Below are 15,241 nucleotides of genomic sequence, written 5' to 3' on the forward strand. Positions count from 1 at the left end.
ATCCCTGCCAAAGCACCAGCCCTTTAAACTTCCCTAGTTTAAAATTTCTGTAATTCCCTGGGAATCCTGCTGGGATGGAGCAGAAGCTCAGGAGTGCTCCCCTCCTCCAGGACAGCACAGGAAGGAGCTGCAGCAGCACACTCTCTTACAGACTCTGGCTTTTTCATGTCTACAGAGCACGCAGGCAGCCAGATGTATGTGTTGATAGTTACGTGCTAGAAATACACAATGTTGATCTAAGTGCTGTGTCACTATGGAATTACAGAATATCCTGAATTGGAAGGGACCCACAAACATCATCACAGTTCAACTCCTGGCCCTGCCCAGGACAACCCCAACAATCCCACCCTGTTCCTGAGAGCATTGTCTAAACACTCTGAACTGTGGCATTGGAGCAGCACAGGGCTGGGGGGCGGCCAGAGGGGAACAAAGTTCAAATCACCTCAGAAACTCAGAGACCCCCACAGAAGCACATAAGGGAGGGTGCTTGCTCCATTTATTGCTTCGGGTGCAGTCAGCAATGGCCCAGCACAGTGCTGGTGAGCACACCCAGAGACAGAGGAGTTTTTAAAATCATTTATTATTTTAAATGACCTTTTTCCTGGAGCTTAACCAGGATCAAGGCCAGTAACAGTGCCTGGGCAAGGGCTGAGGTGTGTTTTGGCAGGAGGACAGAAGCAGGCTCTGTGTGCTGTGAGGATGTGCTTGCTGAGCTGTTAGTGCAGAGAAGGGTGATGATTTTGGGATGGAAGAGGCTCCATCCCTTTGTGTGCACAGAGGTAGCATCTTGCTCTGAGCAGCCCCGGGTTGGCAGCCAGTGGCACATGCCAGGGTCCACCCAGCATGACACAGAGGTCTGGGGATCTGACCTCATGCTTCTCTCTGGGCTCCTCCAGGAGAGCTTTGGTTCCTTCTCCCAGCTGTGCGTGTGTGCTGGGCAGGCTGTTGCAGGAGAATTGGATCAGAACAGGCTTCTGCTGCAAGCTCAGCCACTACTGGGCAGCACAAACACTGTGTCCTCCCTGTCCCTCTGCATGCTGCCACCTCCTCTGCATCCCTCAGGCAGCTCATTGCTTCACCAGGTGCAGCAGGGGAGGAGGGAGTGCTCCCTGGGCTCCTGTTCTGAGCAGGAAAGAGTCTCTATTGGAAATTAGTGGTGTGTGAAGAAAAATTGGACTCCTGGTGAGTAAGAATTAAGTCAGTGCTAACCAGTTAACTAAGATGAAATTTTTCCAGTCTTATACTTTCACTAATTCCAAAACTGGTTTTCAGGCATAACGTGGATATGACCCCTCTGGAAGAAGGGCTGCTGGTGGCCTGGTGCTGGGAGGCAGCAGGGATGGAAGGTGACAAAGCACTGGGGAGTCCAGAGTGTCCACTAGGGCACTCCAAAGCTGTTTCATGCAAGGTATTCACTATCAGGAGAGCTGAGTCTGCTGAGATCAGCTGAGAGCTGGCAGCCTCACTCCCAAGGCACTCGAGATTTTCAGAGAGCAGGGAGCAGCCTCTCCTCGAGGGCTGGCATGGAGGACACCCAGGGTGGGACCATCTCCTGTCCTGTTTCTGTTCAGCACAGGGGTGGCAGGTTCCTGCATCCCCACCATTCACTGTAGGAAGGAACAGGATACTCAGCACCAGGCTGGGAGCTCAGCTCAGCCTGCACCAGGGCAAGGACAGTCCCAGCCTGGGCAGGTTATCCCTGCTAGAGCTCTGTAGATGATCCACCAGCCCGAGGGCTGCCGTGTTCCGCAGCATCCGGCACGTGGAACGCCACGTACGGGCACTTCTTCACATTGAGGCACACCAGCTTCTTGAGGGATGCCGTCTTAACAATCTCAAAGCCAGTTGTTCCACCAAATGTGCTGGGTTTCCAGTACTCTGGGGAGCAGATGGGATTTCCAAAAAGCCCCTTTAGGGAAAATGGAGCTCCAATCTCCACCATGCTTTCCCCGAAAATGCCGTTGGGTTGGGGTTTCTCGAGCAGCAAGCCTGGGTAAAACTCCAGAGCATCAATGTCTCCATACAGCTCTTCCAGTTCTGCTGCCTTTTCTTCCTCTCCTGTACCAAGTGAACAGAGTGTTTTAGCAAAAGAATCACACATAGCAAGGACTGGCCTTGCAGTGGGCAAAGGGAGGGTGGCTCCCTCACAGCCTGACTTCCAGACCTGGAACTGTCCTCTGGAGCAGTCCCCAGCCCCCAGGAGGAAGGACCCCTGCATGCCCTGCATCAGCCCAGTCTGCCCCAGTGTGGGGCCATGAGCAGGCAGGGCTGGGATGGGCAGGAGCAGCTGCTCTGCTGGGCAAGCCCAGTAGCAAAGGGGCAGCTCATGGCCTTGTACTCACCCACAGGCACAGAGCACCTGCCCTGCCCCAGCAAAGCCCCAGGAGCAGCACTGCAGCCTTACCTGTCAGCTCCTGGAAGGACTTGTAGGGCTTCAGGCCAAACCTTTTGCGATACTCATTGAAGGGCTGCAGCCTCAGCTGCCGGGACTCCTTGATAACCCCAACAGCCACGTGCAAGACATTGGCATTGATGGTGTGTCCCCCACCGATCTGCAGGGAGAGCACGAGGAGGAGCACACATCAGGCACAAGGCAGAACCAGCTCCAGAGGGCCACCACACTAAAGCATCCATGTCCTGGGCTCGTGCTGTGGATGCCAGCACATCATTGCAGCAGCAAGAGGAGGGGCAGCCGGTGGACAGAGCAAAAAGCAGCTGTACAGCAGCTTGGTCAGATCAACCCTGATCCCAGGACAGGGCACGGGGCAGGAGAAGTCCTGGATGGACAGTGACACAGTGACCTGTGAGGAGGGTGAGAGAGATTTCAGGCTCACTGGGAGAACCCAAAGGGCCCGAGGCTCAGCCTCAGCTGGGCTGCTTGGCACAAGCAAAGAGGATCAGGAATGGAGCCGCAATTGCTCGGAAGAAAACATCCATGCGATGGCAGCAAAGAACAGCGCCAGACGCTGCTCCAGGCGCCGCGGCTTCCACAGGCTCCTGCCATCCCCGGAATGTTTACTACAGAGCACCGAGGGTGAGCGGCTGGGGCTGCCAGGAGAACTCCTGATGTGCCCATCGGGTGCTGCCCTGGGCAGACTCGGTGTGACATGTGCATGAATGTCCCTCCTGGGGAGGGCGGAGCAGGACCTTACCCTTCCTGCCACCTGCTTGGAAAAGGACTCCACCAGCGCCTCCACGCCATAGTCCATGAGCATGGAGGTGTTGTAGAGGAACTGCTTGTAGCTGTACTCCTGTCCCTGGATGATGAAGGAGTCGGGCATCAGCCCGTGCCAGTGATAGAGCTGGTTGAACTCCACTGCGATGCGATTCCGGTACTGGAACTGTGACCCGAACAACAGCTCGGGGTCGAACTTGAGGCTCAGGTAGTACCCACTGAGGTGCTGGACGTAGTCTTCAACAACAATCTTAATGGTCTCCCCTGGGCAGGAGAAAAGAAGGAGCTGGCAGTAGCAGGAGCCACCAGCTCTGTACCTGAGGTGTTACCCACATCTACCACAGCAGCCATCCACCTCCTCCTGACCATTTTTGATGGACCAAAGCCAATTTTTTTGCTATGTGGCACAAACCAAACGATTCTCAGAAGGATGCCAGAGGAACTGCCTCTAAGGCAGTTTGGCCATTACCCTCAAAAAGAGGCTGGTGAACGTGTGAGTCCTTGTGGGCCGCCCAGGGGGGTGGGACAGGGCGGTGCCGGTTCCTCACCGATGAGGATGAGCCGTGCAGTCTGGAAGAGCTGCTCGTCGCTCCAGGTGGGATGGTCCCGCTTGAGCAGGTCGCAGACACGGTTGTGCTCGCGTAGCCAGAGCGTGGCGTACACACAGAGCCCCGGCAGCAGCCCGAACACCTCCTGCCCCACCGCCAGCTGCTGCTCCTTGGGCACTCCTGACGGGTACACCATGTGAACCGGAGCCTCGGTGACCATGGGTGGGTACACCTCTCCATCCACCACCTGGGGACACAGCAACGAGAGGGCAGAAAGGGCAGAGGGGATAAGAACATCTTAGTAAAAGCCTGCTCAGCCAGGAGCTGCCTCCCTGAGGGCACCACATCTGCTCTCCTGCAAGAGGTGAGAGGAATGGAAACACTTCTCTCATACAGCCCCAAACGCCTGCTGCCGTCAGAGCAGCTGCACCCCAGAGATCATCCCCGGGCAGCAGCCACACAGGGCGCCAGGGCTGGGGTCCCCCAAGAGCTGCTAGAGGAACATGGGCTTCAAACAACCCTGGCTCACAGGGCTGGGATGTGTTTCAGCTCTGCTGGGTGGTACCTGGAATTTCAGCTTCCCATCTCGGAAGAGTCGCAGCTGGTGCTGCCGCTGCAGGTTGTCCCCGTACAAATGTCCCAGGTCCACCTGTGGAGAGCAGAGCTCATCAAGGCTGTTCTGAGAGGACCCCAGCACCCCCTCGCTCCCGCTGCCCCCACACCCTCACCCCGTGCCCCAGCGCCTTGGTGAAGCCGCGTCCCATCTTCCCAGACGTCTTGAAGAACTGGTGGGTGAAATGCTGGGCGAAGAAGGCAAACATCATGTTGGTGCCTCGGGGATCAGCTTCAAACTTCTGCCGCAGCAGGAACCTCTCTGCCAGGAGCTGGGGGTCAGGGAGCTGCAGCTTCCCTGCAGAGGATGGAGGGTGAGGACAGATGCCCAGTGCCGACCCAGCTGGGTATTGCTGGTGCCTGCTGCAGCATCGGGCTCAGACTCATCTGCACAGACACCTCGCAGCCCTCTCACACAGGCCATGACATGTCCCAGCAGCCCAGCCCGAGCTGTCCCAGCAGAAATCTGGATGCCATCAAGCTCCTCCTGCTGCAGAGCCAGCCTGGGCAGGACAGCGGTAGCACGTGGCACTGCCAGTGGTGCCTTGCAGATGTGTCCGTGGTGGCAAAATCTTGGCCATGGCTGGGTGGGAAACAGGATACAGATCCCCTGGAGCAGCCACATACCTTTGGTCCCCATGGGCGTGGGGCAGTCGTCCGGCACGGGCGGGAGGATGCGGGTGTAATAGCTGATGTTGGCATAGGCCTCCCAGCTGATGTAGCCATAGTCAGAGTTGAAAGTTGGGGGGCTGGGGATGAGATTGGCACGAACTGAAAGGAGAAAGGGGGATCACCACTGTGGGGCTTGAGGCAGCAACCCACAGGCTCTGCCCCTGGTCCCTGCCCACCTGCTCTGTGCTGCCAGATGCCCCCCAACACCCCAAAAACCAGAAAGGTACCAGCACTGGAGGCATGGGGGTGTCCTGGGCTTTCCTCTGAGCCTTTTAAAGGCCGCAGTTCCCTGCAGAAAAGGAGGGCTCATGCTAATGTGCTAAGTGGATTCTTGGATGATGAATGAGATGACAAACCCATAGAAATGGTGAAGCCAACAGCCAGAGCCTTGTGAGTGTGTAACTATGGCTCCAAGAGCTGGAACCTAAATATTTATATAAAGTGATGAATATGGGGACATGAGTAACAAGGGCCATATTTCCACAGGCTGCTTTCTGTGCAGCTGTGGAAGAGCTCCTTGGCCCAGGGAGCGCAGCATGCCAAGAACTGCTCGTGTTTTCTGGCCAGTTGGCAGCTTGGCACAGTGCTGGGGACCCCTACACCCCACTGCAACCCAGCTGGGCAAGCCCCCAGGCACAGTGACAGTGTGACAAGGTGATGGAAGAACGGGGTGACAACCTCTGGGTCTCCTGATGAGGTGACTGAAGCCTGATACCCACCCTGCTCACAGGAGCTGCTCAGCATCGCTGCAGCCCTGCTATCCCCACCCACACATCTGTCCATGCCAGGAGGGTCCTCGATTCCTGCTGAACCCCAAGACCCTCTTCAACCCCTCACCTGTCAGCACGAGCCTCATGAGCGTGTCCCTGATGAAGGTGCTGTTGATAATGTCCCAAAACCACTTGAAGTGGGTCAGGATGAAGTGGTAGAAGGCAGGACTGGGCTTCAGCAGGTTGTGGAGACGTGTCCAGAACTCAGCTGGGGGAAACAGAGCAGTCAGTCTCCCTGCTGAGGATCCAGCCCACCCACACCTGCTGTCAGTGGGCACAGGCTGCCCTGGCACCCACGGGGACAGGGACTTACGGGAGGTGCAGTTGACGCCGTAGTAGCCCGTCCGCGTGCAGTCGCACTCGTATCCTCTCAGGCCCACCCTCACACACACCCCTTGGTTCTGGCAGGGGAAATAGCAACAGGGATTCACTGCAGGGGCAGAGAGAGAGAGAGAGAGAGAGAGAGTCATCACCATCCAGCCACCACATCACTGCATCTGGTGGCTCCCTGCTCCTCAAGGGGGGGACACTCAGACACAGCCCAGCTGGCTCCAGCTCGGGAGAGGAGGTGCTGGGCTGCAGGAGCCAAGCACTGCCCTGTTGTGGTGGTGTCCCCCGGGTCTGGGGGTGTAGCTTCGTGCCTGGGGGGCTGCTGTGCCCCCGGAGCCCAGCACGGGATAAAGCCGTGCAAACAGCAGCTGTGTTAATAATAACAGCCATTGTCAGGGCAGTTTGCTTTGGCAGGGGCCCCTCCGCGCCCGCCCCCCGAGCGGATGGAAAGGGCCTCTCTGGGCTCACTCCCGGCTCCTGCCCAGCCCCTTCCTCCACCACCTTCATGCCCAGCCTGCAGGGACGAGATAAGGGCCCCTTCCAGCCCTTCCCAGGGCTCTGGGATCACATGGGTCAGGGAGACCCCTGGCACAGAGCAGCTCCCATGCTGAGGCAGCGCCATCCACACCAAACCTCTCTGGTTTGTTCCAGAGCAGGAAGATCCTTGTAACCCCACCATCCGCAGCCTCTCCAAGAGCAGAAAACCTCAGGAGAAACAGAAACAGTCCAGGGTGGCCAGAGACTCCTCTGCCTTCCATCAGCCTGAGGAATGCTCTGGAAATTGGGATGTTCTCTGTCACAGCTGCCTCCTGAAATCCTCACCAGAGGCATCCTCAACTCAGCAAGCCAGGTTTCTCCCCGCAGAGCCTTTGTGCCAGGAGGAGGGAAGTGCCTAAAGCCCAGACCTCCTGGAGCACATCTGGCTTTGTCAGAGCACACTGCTGGCCACCAGCCCCACCAGGAGCACTCATGGACAAAGGTGCCACCAGCACAATGCCCAGCTCTGGAGCTGTGGGCTGTGGGAATGGGGGACAGGCAGCACACCCTGAGTGCTGCAGAGATCGACAGCCACTGCCAGTGCCAGTGTCACAGCTGATGGAGGAACTCTCCTGAGTCCATCAGCTGCTCCATGTGGCTCGTGAGCTCACCAGACCCCTGCCAGACCTGCTTCAGGTTCTTCTGAAATTTGGGAACAGGTTCCATTGCTGGGGTGGTGGGATGGGCATGCAGAACAGAAACTACATTTTTCCATAGGAAATTGCAGCTAAAAATTAACGTATTTGAAAAATGTTGCTCAGTCTCCCAACAGCCACATACTCGGGGCAGGGCAGGGGCTGCCTGGGAGCCCGGGGCTCAGCCAGCAGCTTTGCCAGGCTGTGCTCAGCCCTGTGGTCCCAAATCCCTCACAGCACAGGGCCCGACTTGCAAAGACACATTCACCTTCTAGCACTTCCATCAGGCTCCCTTTCATCTGGGATCTTTTCATGTCTCCAGACGGGAGGCAGCAGGCAGGATCTTATTTATCTCAGACAAATTAAGGTCAGACCACCCGTTCAGAATTTTGCAAGATGGGAATTTTTGGAAAGGGGGAGGTGTAGCAGCGCATCTGGAGCATCCTCTGGGCTATTCCCTCGCCGGTAGCTCCACACTTGGCTCTGCTGCAGACCTGGTGAAAGCCCCGAAGAGCAGCCCGGTGCCGTGCCCGGTGAACCCGGGGGAAGCCGGGCTTTTGCCACAGGGCTGGGAGGATGCTCCGTGCCACAGGCTCCGGCACAGCAGGTCGTGTCCTGCCCCGTCTCTCCAGCTGATATGGGGAGTTCTCTCTGCCGGGGCCCTCCCTGGTGCTGGGCTCGATGGCAAGTGGTGCCGAGCCCTCCTCCGAGGTGCGTTTGGCAGCGTGCCGGGCTCGGCCGGGCCGCCTCCTCCCCCGGGTCACGGCAGTGTCAGTGCCGCGGGGTCCCGGAGCGGGGCGGGAGCAGCACGTTCCAGCCAAAAGGGTGGGAAGGGGATGGAGCGTGTCCTGGCCCGCGACGCCAACCCCTTCACATCCTCACGGAGCCTCCCTCTGCAGCAGCTCTGTGCCTCTCCACACCCCGGGCAGGAATCCTGCGCTGGCCTTGCCAGGACGGCTCCAGGTATGGGAAAGCCGCTGGCAGCGAGCGCGGCCCCTCCGTGCCGGCAGGGCTGCAGCACACGCTCCATCACCGCTGAAAAATGCCACATTTCGGGGACAACATCCGTTCTGCAAACCGCAGCCAAAGCAACCTGGGCTGAATCACGGCCGGGATGGAGCCGGGCTCGCTCGATGGGACACGGCCCCACTGCCGCAGGCTTTGAAGACGATGGAACTCATACGCACTTATTTTCCTGATCCAGGAAGGTATTCTCGGGCCCACGAACTATTCACAGCACACACACCACAGCCAGATCGTCATCTGCAACCACTTCTGGCAGCACCAGGAGCAGGAGCAGCGCGCCAGGGCCACAGCTGTGCTCCACGTGGGCTCCGCGATCCTCCCCCTGCACCTGAGCCAGATCTGCCCGCCGGGGCCGGCCCGGAGGGGTGACACAGCCCCAGGGCTCTGCTGAGGCTTCACTCCGAGCCCGGGCTGACTCTGCGAGCCCCACTGCGGAGGGGACGAGCTGGGAGGAGGCGCAGACCGCAGGCAATGTAAACAGATGTGAATGAATGCAAAGCAGCTCTGCCAGAGGTCCCCACCTGCCTTCACACAGCCGGGCCCGAGCTGCCCCGTCCGTGGCTGGGGCTCACGGTGATGTTGGGGTGCTGCCACTGCTCCGGTTTGGCAGCGTGAGTTGTGCAGTGGCTGCTGAGAGGATGGGCAGGTTTACTTTGCAAGAACAAAAACTACAAAACTACAGCCCTGAAGGAGAGTTAGCAGCCAAAGGCAATATCTGCAGGGAAAACTGAGAAACACCTTGGGACCAGGCTGGCTCTGCTCACAGCCAGAGGAAAAGTCTACAGAGAACACCATGGCTCAGAGCCAAGGTGCAGCCAGTGAGGAGTCAAATGGAGTGCTCTGAGCAGCAAATAAGTGAGCAGGAGATCCCAGCCTCAGCCCAACATCCTGTTATTTGGTCTTCGAGAGCAGATCCAAGGACTAGATTAGGGCTTTGGTCCTCCTGCTGCAGCGCTGGGGAGAAGCAGAGTCCGGACGCTCTGCTGACAGCACCTCAGGGCACAGCACAGTTCCCCTAATTTTTCAATCAGATATCTCCCTCCCTAATTAAGGCTTGGAAAAAAGCCGTCCTTTCATGTATATCGTGTATCCCAGGTATTTTTTTTCCCCCACATAATGAAATTTGCTTTGATCGTGCTGTGCAGCAGTCAGCTCCAGGGCTGCACCATTCCAGTGCTGCATCTGCCCCAGCTCTTCAGGCACGTGGCTCCCCAGCGTGTCCCCAGGCCCTGCCCTGTGCTCAGCAGGACACAGATACTGGCTCCAGCTGTCCTCAGCTCCCAGAGGAACTTCTCAGAAAGATAAGGCACATGTAAAGAGATGGCCAAGCCAGAGAAGGAGCAGGGCAGAGGCTGTCCCTTGTCTGTCCCCACCACCTGTGGTCCAGCCCAGCCAGTGACAGCCAGATCTGTCCCCTGGGGGCCCTCCTTTCAGCAGATGTGGCTGCAATGGGGTGCCTGCCACCTCCACAGCCACACTGGGGTTACTCAGCTTTGGGGTCACTCAGCCCCACTGTTTCTGATGGCTGGACCTGTCACATCCTGCTGGGTCACACCCCAAATCCTGCTGTCCCCTGTGGAGCTGACATGGCTGCCCTCTGCATGGCCATGGGTCACGTTCCCTTCCTTCACAGCCCAAACTGGAAAGTCTGCACCCTGAGGTCACTGGTTTTGCAGAGGACCAGCTGCTCTGGCACAGAGAAGTCCCTGCTCTCCCTGCAGGATGGGGTGGGAAGAGGTGAAGGGCAACACCCCCCACACTGCCCAGCTCTGCTCAGCCCAAACCCACTCAGTTTGTGTCCCGCTCCCCCTGCCCTGGGGATGCCTGCTGCACTCCACATGCTCAGCCTGTGCACGTTCTGGGGACTCTTGGGTGTGGGCACCTCGCTTCCCACAGCGGAAAGTTGACCTGGGCAGGCTACTGGAGACGGGGTCCCCATCGGCACCACTTGAACACCGGTGGCCAGAGAGCCTTGAGACACAGCCCATGTGCCTGGGCTCATTTTGCTGAGAATGTTAGAGAGGAATTGTAAAATCTGTCAAGGGCCACAAGTCTGTGCTGTTTTTCTTCAGGGAATAAGGTCATTTCACAGAAGAGGGACTGGATTCAATGCCCTGGGTAAGGATCTTTACTGTAGGGGCTGGGGATGGAGCTGATGGGGTTTGAGGAAGGGTTTTATTTAACCACATGCTCCGTGGGTCCCTGCCATAATCAGCATTATTCCTTGATATCTCCTGGTGTGCCTGAGGTTGGGCAGCACGTGGTGAGCTCCTACAGCACACGGGCATGGGAATGAAACCATAGCTGAGGCCACAGGAGCCACCCCTGCTGCCCCCAGCCCTCCATCCTCACTCCCAGCCAGTGTCACCGGCGTGTGTTTGGGGACACGGGAGGGCCCTGGCTGCCAGCACGCTCGGGTACTGTCCCCCTGTCCTTCGACAAGCCCCGTCCCGGACGGGAGGCCGCCAGAAGCAGCCGGGCACTGCCCTCAGCCCGGTGATGGGGCCGGCCCGGGGTGGCCGCGGTCTTGGCGGGGGTCCAGCCCTGTCGTGTGTCCCCGGCCGCCTCGGGCCAGCGATGTCCCCCCCGGGCCCTGCGTGCGGTCCCTGCGCGGCCGCTGCGGGAGGCGAAGGGGAAGTTTGTTCTACCCGGGCGCTTTTGCTCCCAGCCAGGCGTGACGGGCCAAAACCTGCGGCTCCGGGCTCTGCGGGCACCCTGACCCGGGCGGTGGTCGTGGGGCTCCTGCCAGCCGCTCCTGCCCTTCCCGGACACGGAGGGCACCGGCGGGCGAGGATCAGCCGGGGGTGGCGGGTGCGATCCCGCCGGGAGCCGCTGGAGCGCGGCCCGGTCCCGCAGCGCCCGCCCCGCAGCGCTCCCCGCTTCCCCGGGACTCCCGCTACGGGACCCTGCGGGACCGGGTCCCCTCGCACCCCTCGGTGCCGAGTGCCCCCTGTTCGAGATGTCGCCGCTCCACCGGTACCGACTCCCCCGCGTCTCCCTCCCTCCCTCCCGGTGCGGTCCCGTCCCCCGTACCGGAGCCGGTGCCGGCGGCGCTCCCGGCGGCGCAGAGCAGCACGGCGTGGGCGAGCAGCAGCCGGAGCCCCGCGGCCGGAGGGGCCCGGGCCCGGCACCCACCGCCCATGGCGAGAGGCAGCTCCGTCCCGTCCCGCCGTCGCACCCGGCACGGCCCCACCGCCCCCGCCCCCGCCCCGCCGCGCCGCCTCCCGCCCCCGACGGGACGGGACGGGGCCGCCTCCGACAGCCCCGGGGGCTGCCCCGGCTGCGCTCCCCTCCTCTGCTCCCCTTGGCCACCCCTGCATCGCCAGCCGGGCCCCGATCCGCGTCTCTCCCGGGAACCCCAAGTTCCCTCGTTTCCCGGTTCCCACCCACCTGAACGTCTCCATACCCAGCTTCTGGTCCCTACATCCCGCTGCATCCCCGCGCCCATGCCCTTGTTCCCACGTCCCCCTGCATCCCTATTCCACACCCCGATCCCAGGTCCCCCCCAGGACTCGGCGCCCACCCCCGATCTCCTTGGCCTGGCTCGGCTCCCCCGGCTGCCCAGGCGAGGCTGCCCTGGCAGTTCTGCCAGGCTGTGCCAGGCTGCCACAGCCGCCAGCGGCCAGAAAAACCGAGTTTAATCGGTGAAACCATCGCTGCCTGTTTCCTGCCGGATGCTTTGTTCCCAGCACCAGCCGCTGGCAGCAGGGACAGGATCCAGCCAGCCCAGCCCGGGCAGGCAGCAGCCACCCCACAGGAATCGTGTGGGGCTGGGACAGGCTCTGCACGGCTCTGGGGTAGGCGAGAGCATGGGGGGCTGCAGGCCTTGCTGGGATGTGCCCAAACTGGAACCCAGAGCTCAGAGCCTGAAGTTGCTGACCCTGTGCTGTGCTGTGGGGGGGGCAGAGACCCCAGCTCAGGCCTGGCTGTGTGAGGATTATCGTGGCTTTTGCTGAGCTGCAGGAAGCCCGGCAGGCTGGGGGAGCCCCGTTCCTGTGTGGATCCTGCTTGATTCCTCTGCGGGGTTTTAGCAGCAGGGAGGGAGCGTCCTCACAGGGCAAGTGGCTTTCACAGGTGTCCAAAAATGAACGAGGGTCTCAGATCCAGCTTCAGCAGGCAAATGCACCAGCCATGACATAAACATGAGCTCAGCAGGCTCTCGATGTGCTCACACAGGGTGGGGACACTGCCTCTGCCTCCCACGGCCGAGCTCACACAGGGTATTGGGGCAGGTTTTCCGTACGTGTGCAGTCGGTGCAGTGTGTGCCGGGGCCACGGCTGCTCCTGCCCCCTGCCAGCCTCCCCAGGGTGTCACAGCCCCAGGGAAGGCAGTGGTTCAGTCTGTGGGTGCATGTATTGCCCCTCCATTCCCCCTTGCAGCACCACCAGCCCCAGCTCTGTCCCCCTCCTATCCTGCATCCGATGCCTGACCCTGTTGACCGCAGCACGTGTGACCTGGCACAGCCTGACCCCCCCGCGGGCCAGCCCAGCAGCCCCTGGGGATGTCCAGCTCCAGCAGCGTTCCCGTTCTCACTGCCCCCTCCTTTCCCTCTCATCAGGTTTTAATAACCTCTCTCTTGCACAATACGGGAAACGCTTGCAACAGCCCGGGGCCAGCTGTCTCGCCAGGGCTGCCGAGGGGCTGCCATGGAGGGGCTGCCATGGAGGGGCTGTCCCGGTACTGCTGGGTGAGGGAGGGGGCTCTGTGGGCTGCAGGGTGTCCTGCAGATTCCCATCGCTCCTGGTGTCTCTCGAGTAGCCAGACCCCTCACTCCAGCACTCTAAAGCAGCAGGCACTGAACTCCCTGGTGCCAGCCCTGGCTGCCAACAGACCTCCCGTGACTCTGAGCTGCAGCCCACGGTGTCTGACCTCAAGTCCCAGGATGGCAGCCAGCCCTGGGTGCCCGGATGAGTTCCTGTCCCCAGCCAGGGCGAAGGAGGGTGGGTGCTGTGTGAGGCTGTGGTGCAAGGCCAGGGACACCTGAGGCATGGAGGGCACATCTGGGGATTTGCCACGGGCTTGGCAACCTGGGCACTGTCTCTGGCCACCAAACGCCCCGACAGCACTCGGGAGCAGAAGGGAGATCTCTGGTGCGGTGCTGCCAAATCCCACGTGTGCCTCAGTGGCCGGGGGAAAGCAGGAGAGAAACAGCTCCCCTGGGGCCCTGGCTGTTCCGGGGGTGCTGCCCTGGGGATGTGCCGGCCCCAGACCCACGGGATGGGCACGGGAATGGCCGCTGCCCTTCGGCTGCAGTGCCGGCCAGGAAGGAGAAGGCAATTTCGGAGCGGTGCTGGGATGCACAAGAGCCCCGCCTGAGGCACCGGTGAGAGGTGACGGCCCCGGTTACGGCACCGCGAGTATCTCGCGGCGGGGCCGGTGCTGCCGGAGCTTCCTCCGTAGGGAGGCAGCAGAACACCGCCGATGGCAGCGCGGAGGGGCCGGCGGGAGGCGCTGGGAGGCGCTGGGATGCACGAAATATCGCTGCTCCTATGCTGCTCTGCCCTGGGCCGCCTTGCATCTCCCCTTCGCTCCCCGAGTCCCTCATCCCCCGTGTTTGGGGTGGTGCCGCCCCCGGAGTCCGAAACGTAACTGGAAGAGGAGAGAGGGACACGAGAAGCTGCGGCGGGTGAGCGCCCAAAATCCCTCCCCTCATCTTCCCGAGGATGCTGGAGCCGTGGGAGCGCCCGTGCCGTGGGGACACCTGGTGCTGTGGCCCCACAGCTGTGACACAAGGGGCAAAGGAGCGGCTCAGGGAGATCACCCGCTCTGAGCCTCACGCAGGGAGCAGAGCTGTGGGGCAGCCGGGCAGGGGCACCCCACAGCTCCCCGGTTCGGACCTGTCAGGACAGCGTCGCTCTGCTCCCAGGGGATCTGCATGGCCGAGGAGCATCCCCGGGCTGACCCATCCTTGGTCCCTGAGCAGCTTCTCTGTGGGATGTGGTTCGGGGGGGAACACCGACCGTGGGCTGTAGGGGATGGACAGAGAACACACAAACTGAAACCCTCTTTTTTCTGCTGTGAGGTTAAGAGGTGGCCGGTGGCAAGTCCCACTGGGGAAGATCCACAGTAGCCACAGAAACAAGGGCACGGCAGGCGCTGGAGGCTGGAGACCCTTCACAGGACATTGCTGGTCCCTCTGGCTGGGCTCAGGGGAGTGTGGGGGCACAGGGCAGCAGCGGGGGCAGCCCGGGGGGCAAAACCCTCCCCGATGGCCGAACAGGGCTGGCGGCCCCATCCCCAGCTCCGCCGGGCACGGCAGCGGAGGACCCAGCATTTCCTCCGGCATGGGGAGCTGACAGACAGTTTGGGGGGCTACAAATCAGAATTGAAAAGCCGGAGCTGGACAGGCTGTCTGGGAACTCGTAACCTGAGCCCCAGGAAAGGAGGACTCAGGAAAGCGCTTTCAGCAATCATATTCATCATCTTCAGCTCAGCCCAGCCCCGCCACCGCCAACGCCTCCCGCACGCAGATAGAGCCGCCGGCTCAGACAAATAAATGCTTCCAGCTTCCCGGTGGATGCGGCAGGTCAGGGAGCATCTGATGCCAATTACCCGCGGTGTAGGGTTCCCCGGGCAGCCCCGGCAGCGAGGAGGCTCCTGCGCTCCGAGCCTCCCGCCCAGCGCTGCCCCGGCCGCAGCCCGCTCAGGTCCCCTCCTGCTGGGGGTGGCCCCTGGATCACCCTCTGCTCCCAGTGCCAGGAGCGATGGGGGCAGCCAAGGGGAGAGTTTCAGGGGAAGGGGTTCCTTCAGAGAGTTTCTGTAGCAGGGGAAGAGCAGCCCTGTGCCCCCGCGCTCCGGGCTCCTCCATCCCGGATCAGGGACCGGCACTGGGATCACCCGAGCACTTCAGGGGGTGGTTGAAGGCCACCTCATATGGCCATATGGCCATTCCCACCAGCGCTGGCACCAGCGTGTCCCTGCTGCCACTCCCTGTA

The 15,241-nt window shown here is 61.0% G+C and overlaps 1 protein-coding gene across 1 annotated transcript; it reads right to left on the reverse strand.

Moving 5' to 3' along the window:
• Window positions 1–500: 500 nt before the first annotated feature.
• Window positions 501–11,504, reverse strand: PTGS1 (prostaglandin-endoperoxide synthase 1). Its single transcript, XM_058854025.1, has 10 exons — window positions 11,339–11,504; window positions 6,091–6,207; window positions 5,845–5,985; window positions 4,963–5,106; window positions 4,452–4,633; window positions 4,289–4,372; window positions 3,724–3,970; window positions 3,153–3,439; window positions 2,405–2,552; window positions 501–2,058 (listed from the first exon to the last, which is right to left on the reverse strand). Exons 1-10 carry the CDS (start codon window positions 11,445–11,447, stop codon window positions 1,703–1,705), a joined length of 1,815 nt encoding a protein of 604 aa, XP_058710008.1. The 5' UTR covers window positions 11,448–11,504; the 3' UTR covers window positions 501–1,702.
• Window positions 11,505–15,241: the final 3,737 nt, after the last annotated feature.

This window comes from Poecile atricapillus, chromosome 20 (assembly GCF_030490865.1).
Source record: "Poecile atricapillus isolate bPoeAtr1 chromosome 20, bPoeAtr1.hap1, whole genome shotgun sequence".
In the NCBI taxonomy this organism is placed as follows: Eukaryota; Metazoa; Chordata; class Aves; order Passeriformes; family Paridae; genus Poecile; species Poecile atricapillus.

Bases quoted from the DNA above. Each gene is read 5' to 3' on its own strand.
- PTGS1 (XM_058854025.1), bottom strand. From the start codon at position 11,447: ATGGGCGGTGGGTGCCGGGCCCGGGCCCCTCCGGCCGCGGGGCTCCGG. The intron at 3,440-3,723 runs GTGAGGAACCGG...TCTCCTGCCCAG, and splicing joins TGCACGGCTCATCCTCATCG to GGGAGACCATTAAGATTGTT. The intron at 2,059-2,404 runs GTAAGGCTGCAG...CACTTGGTACAG, and splicing joins GTCCTTCCAGGAGCTGACAG to GAGAGGAAGAAAAGGCAGCA.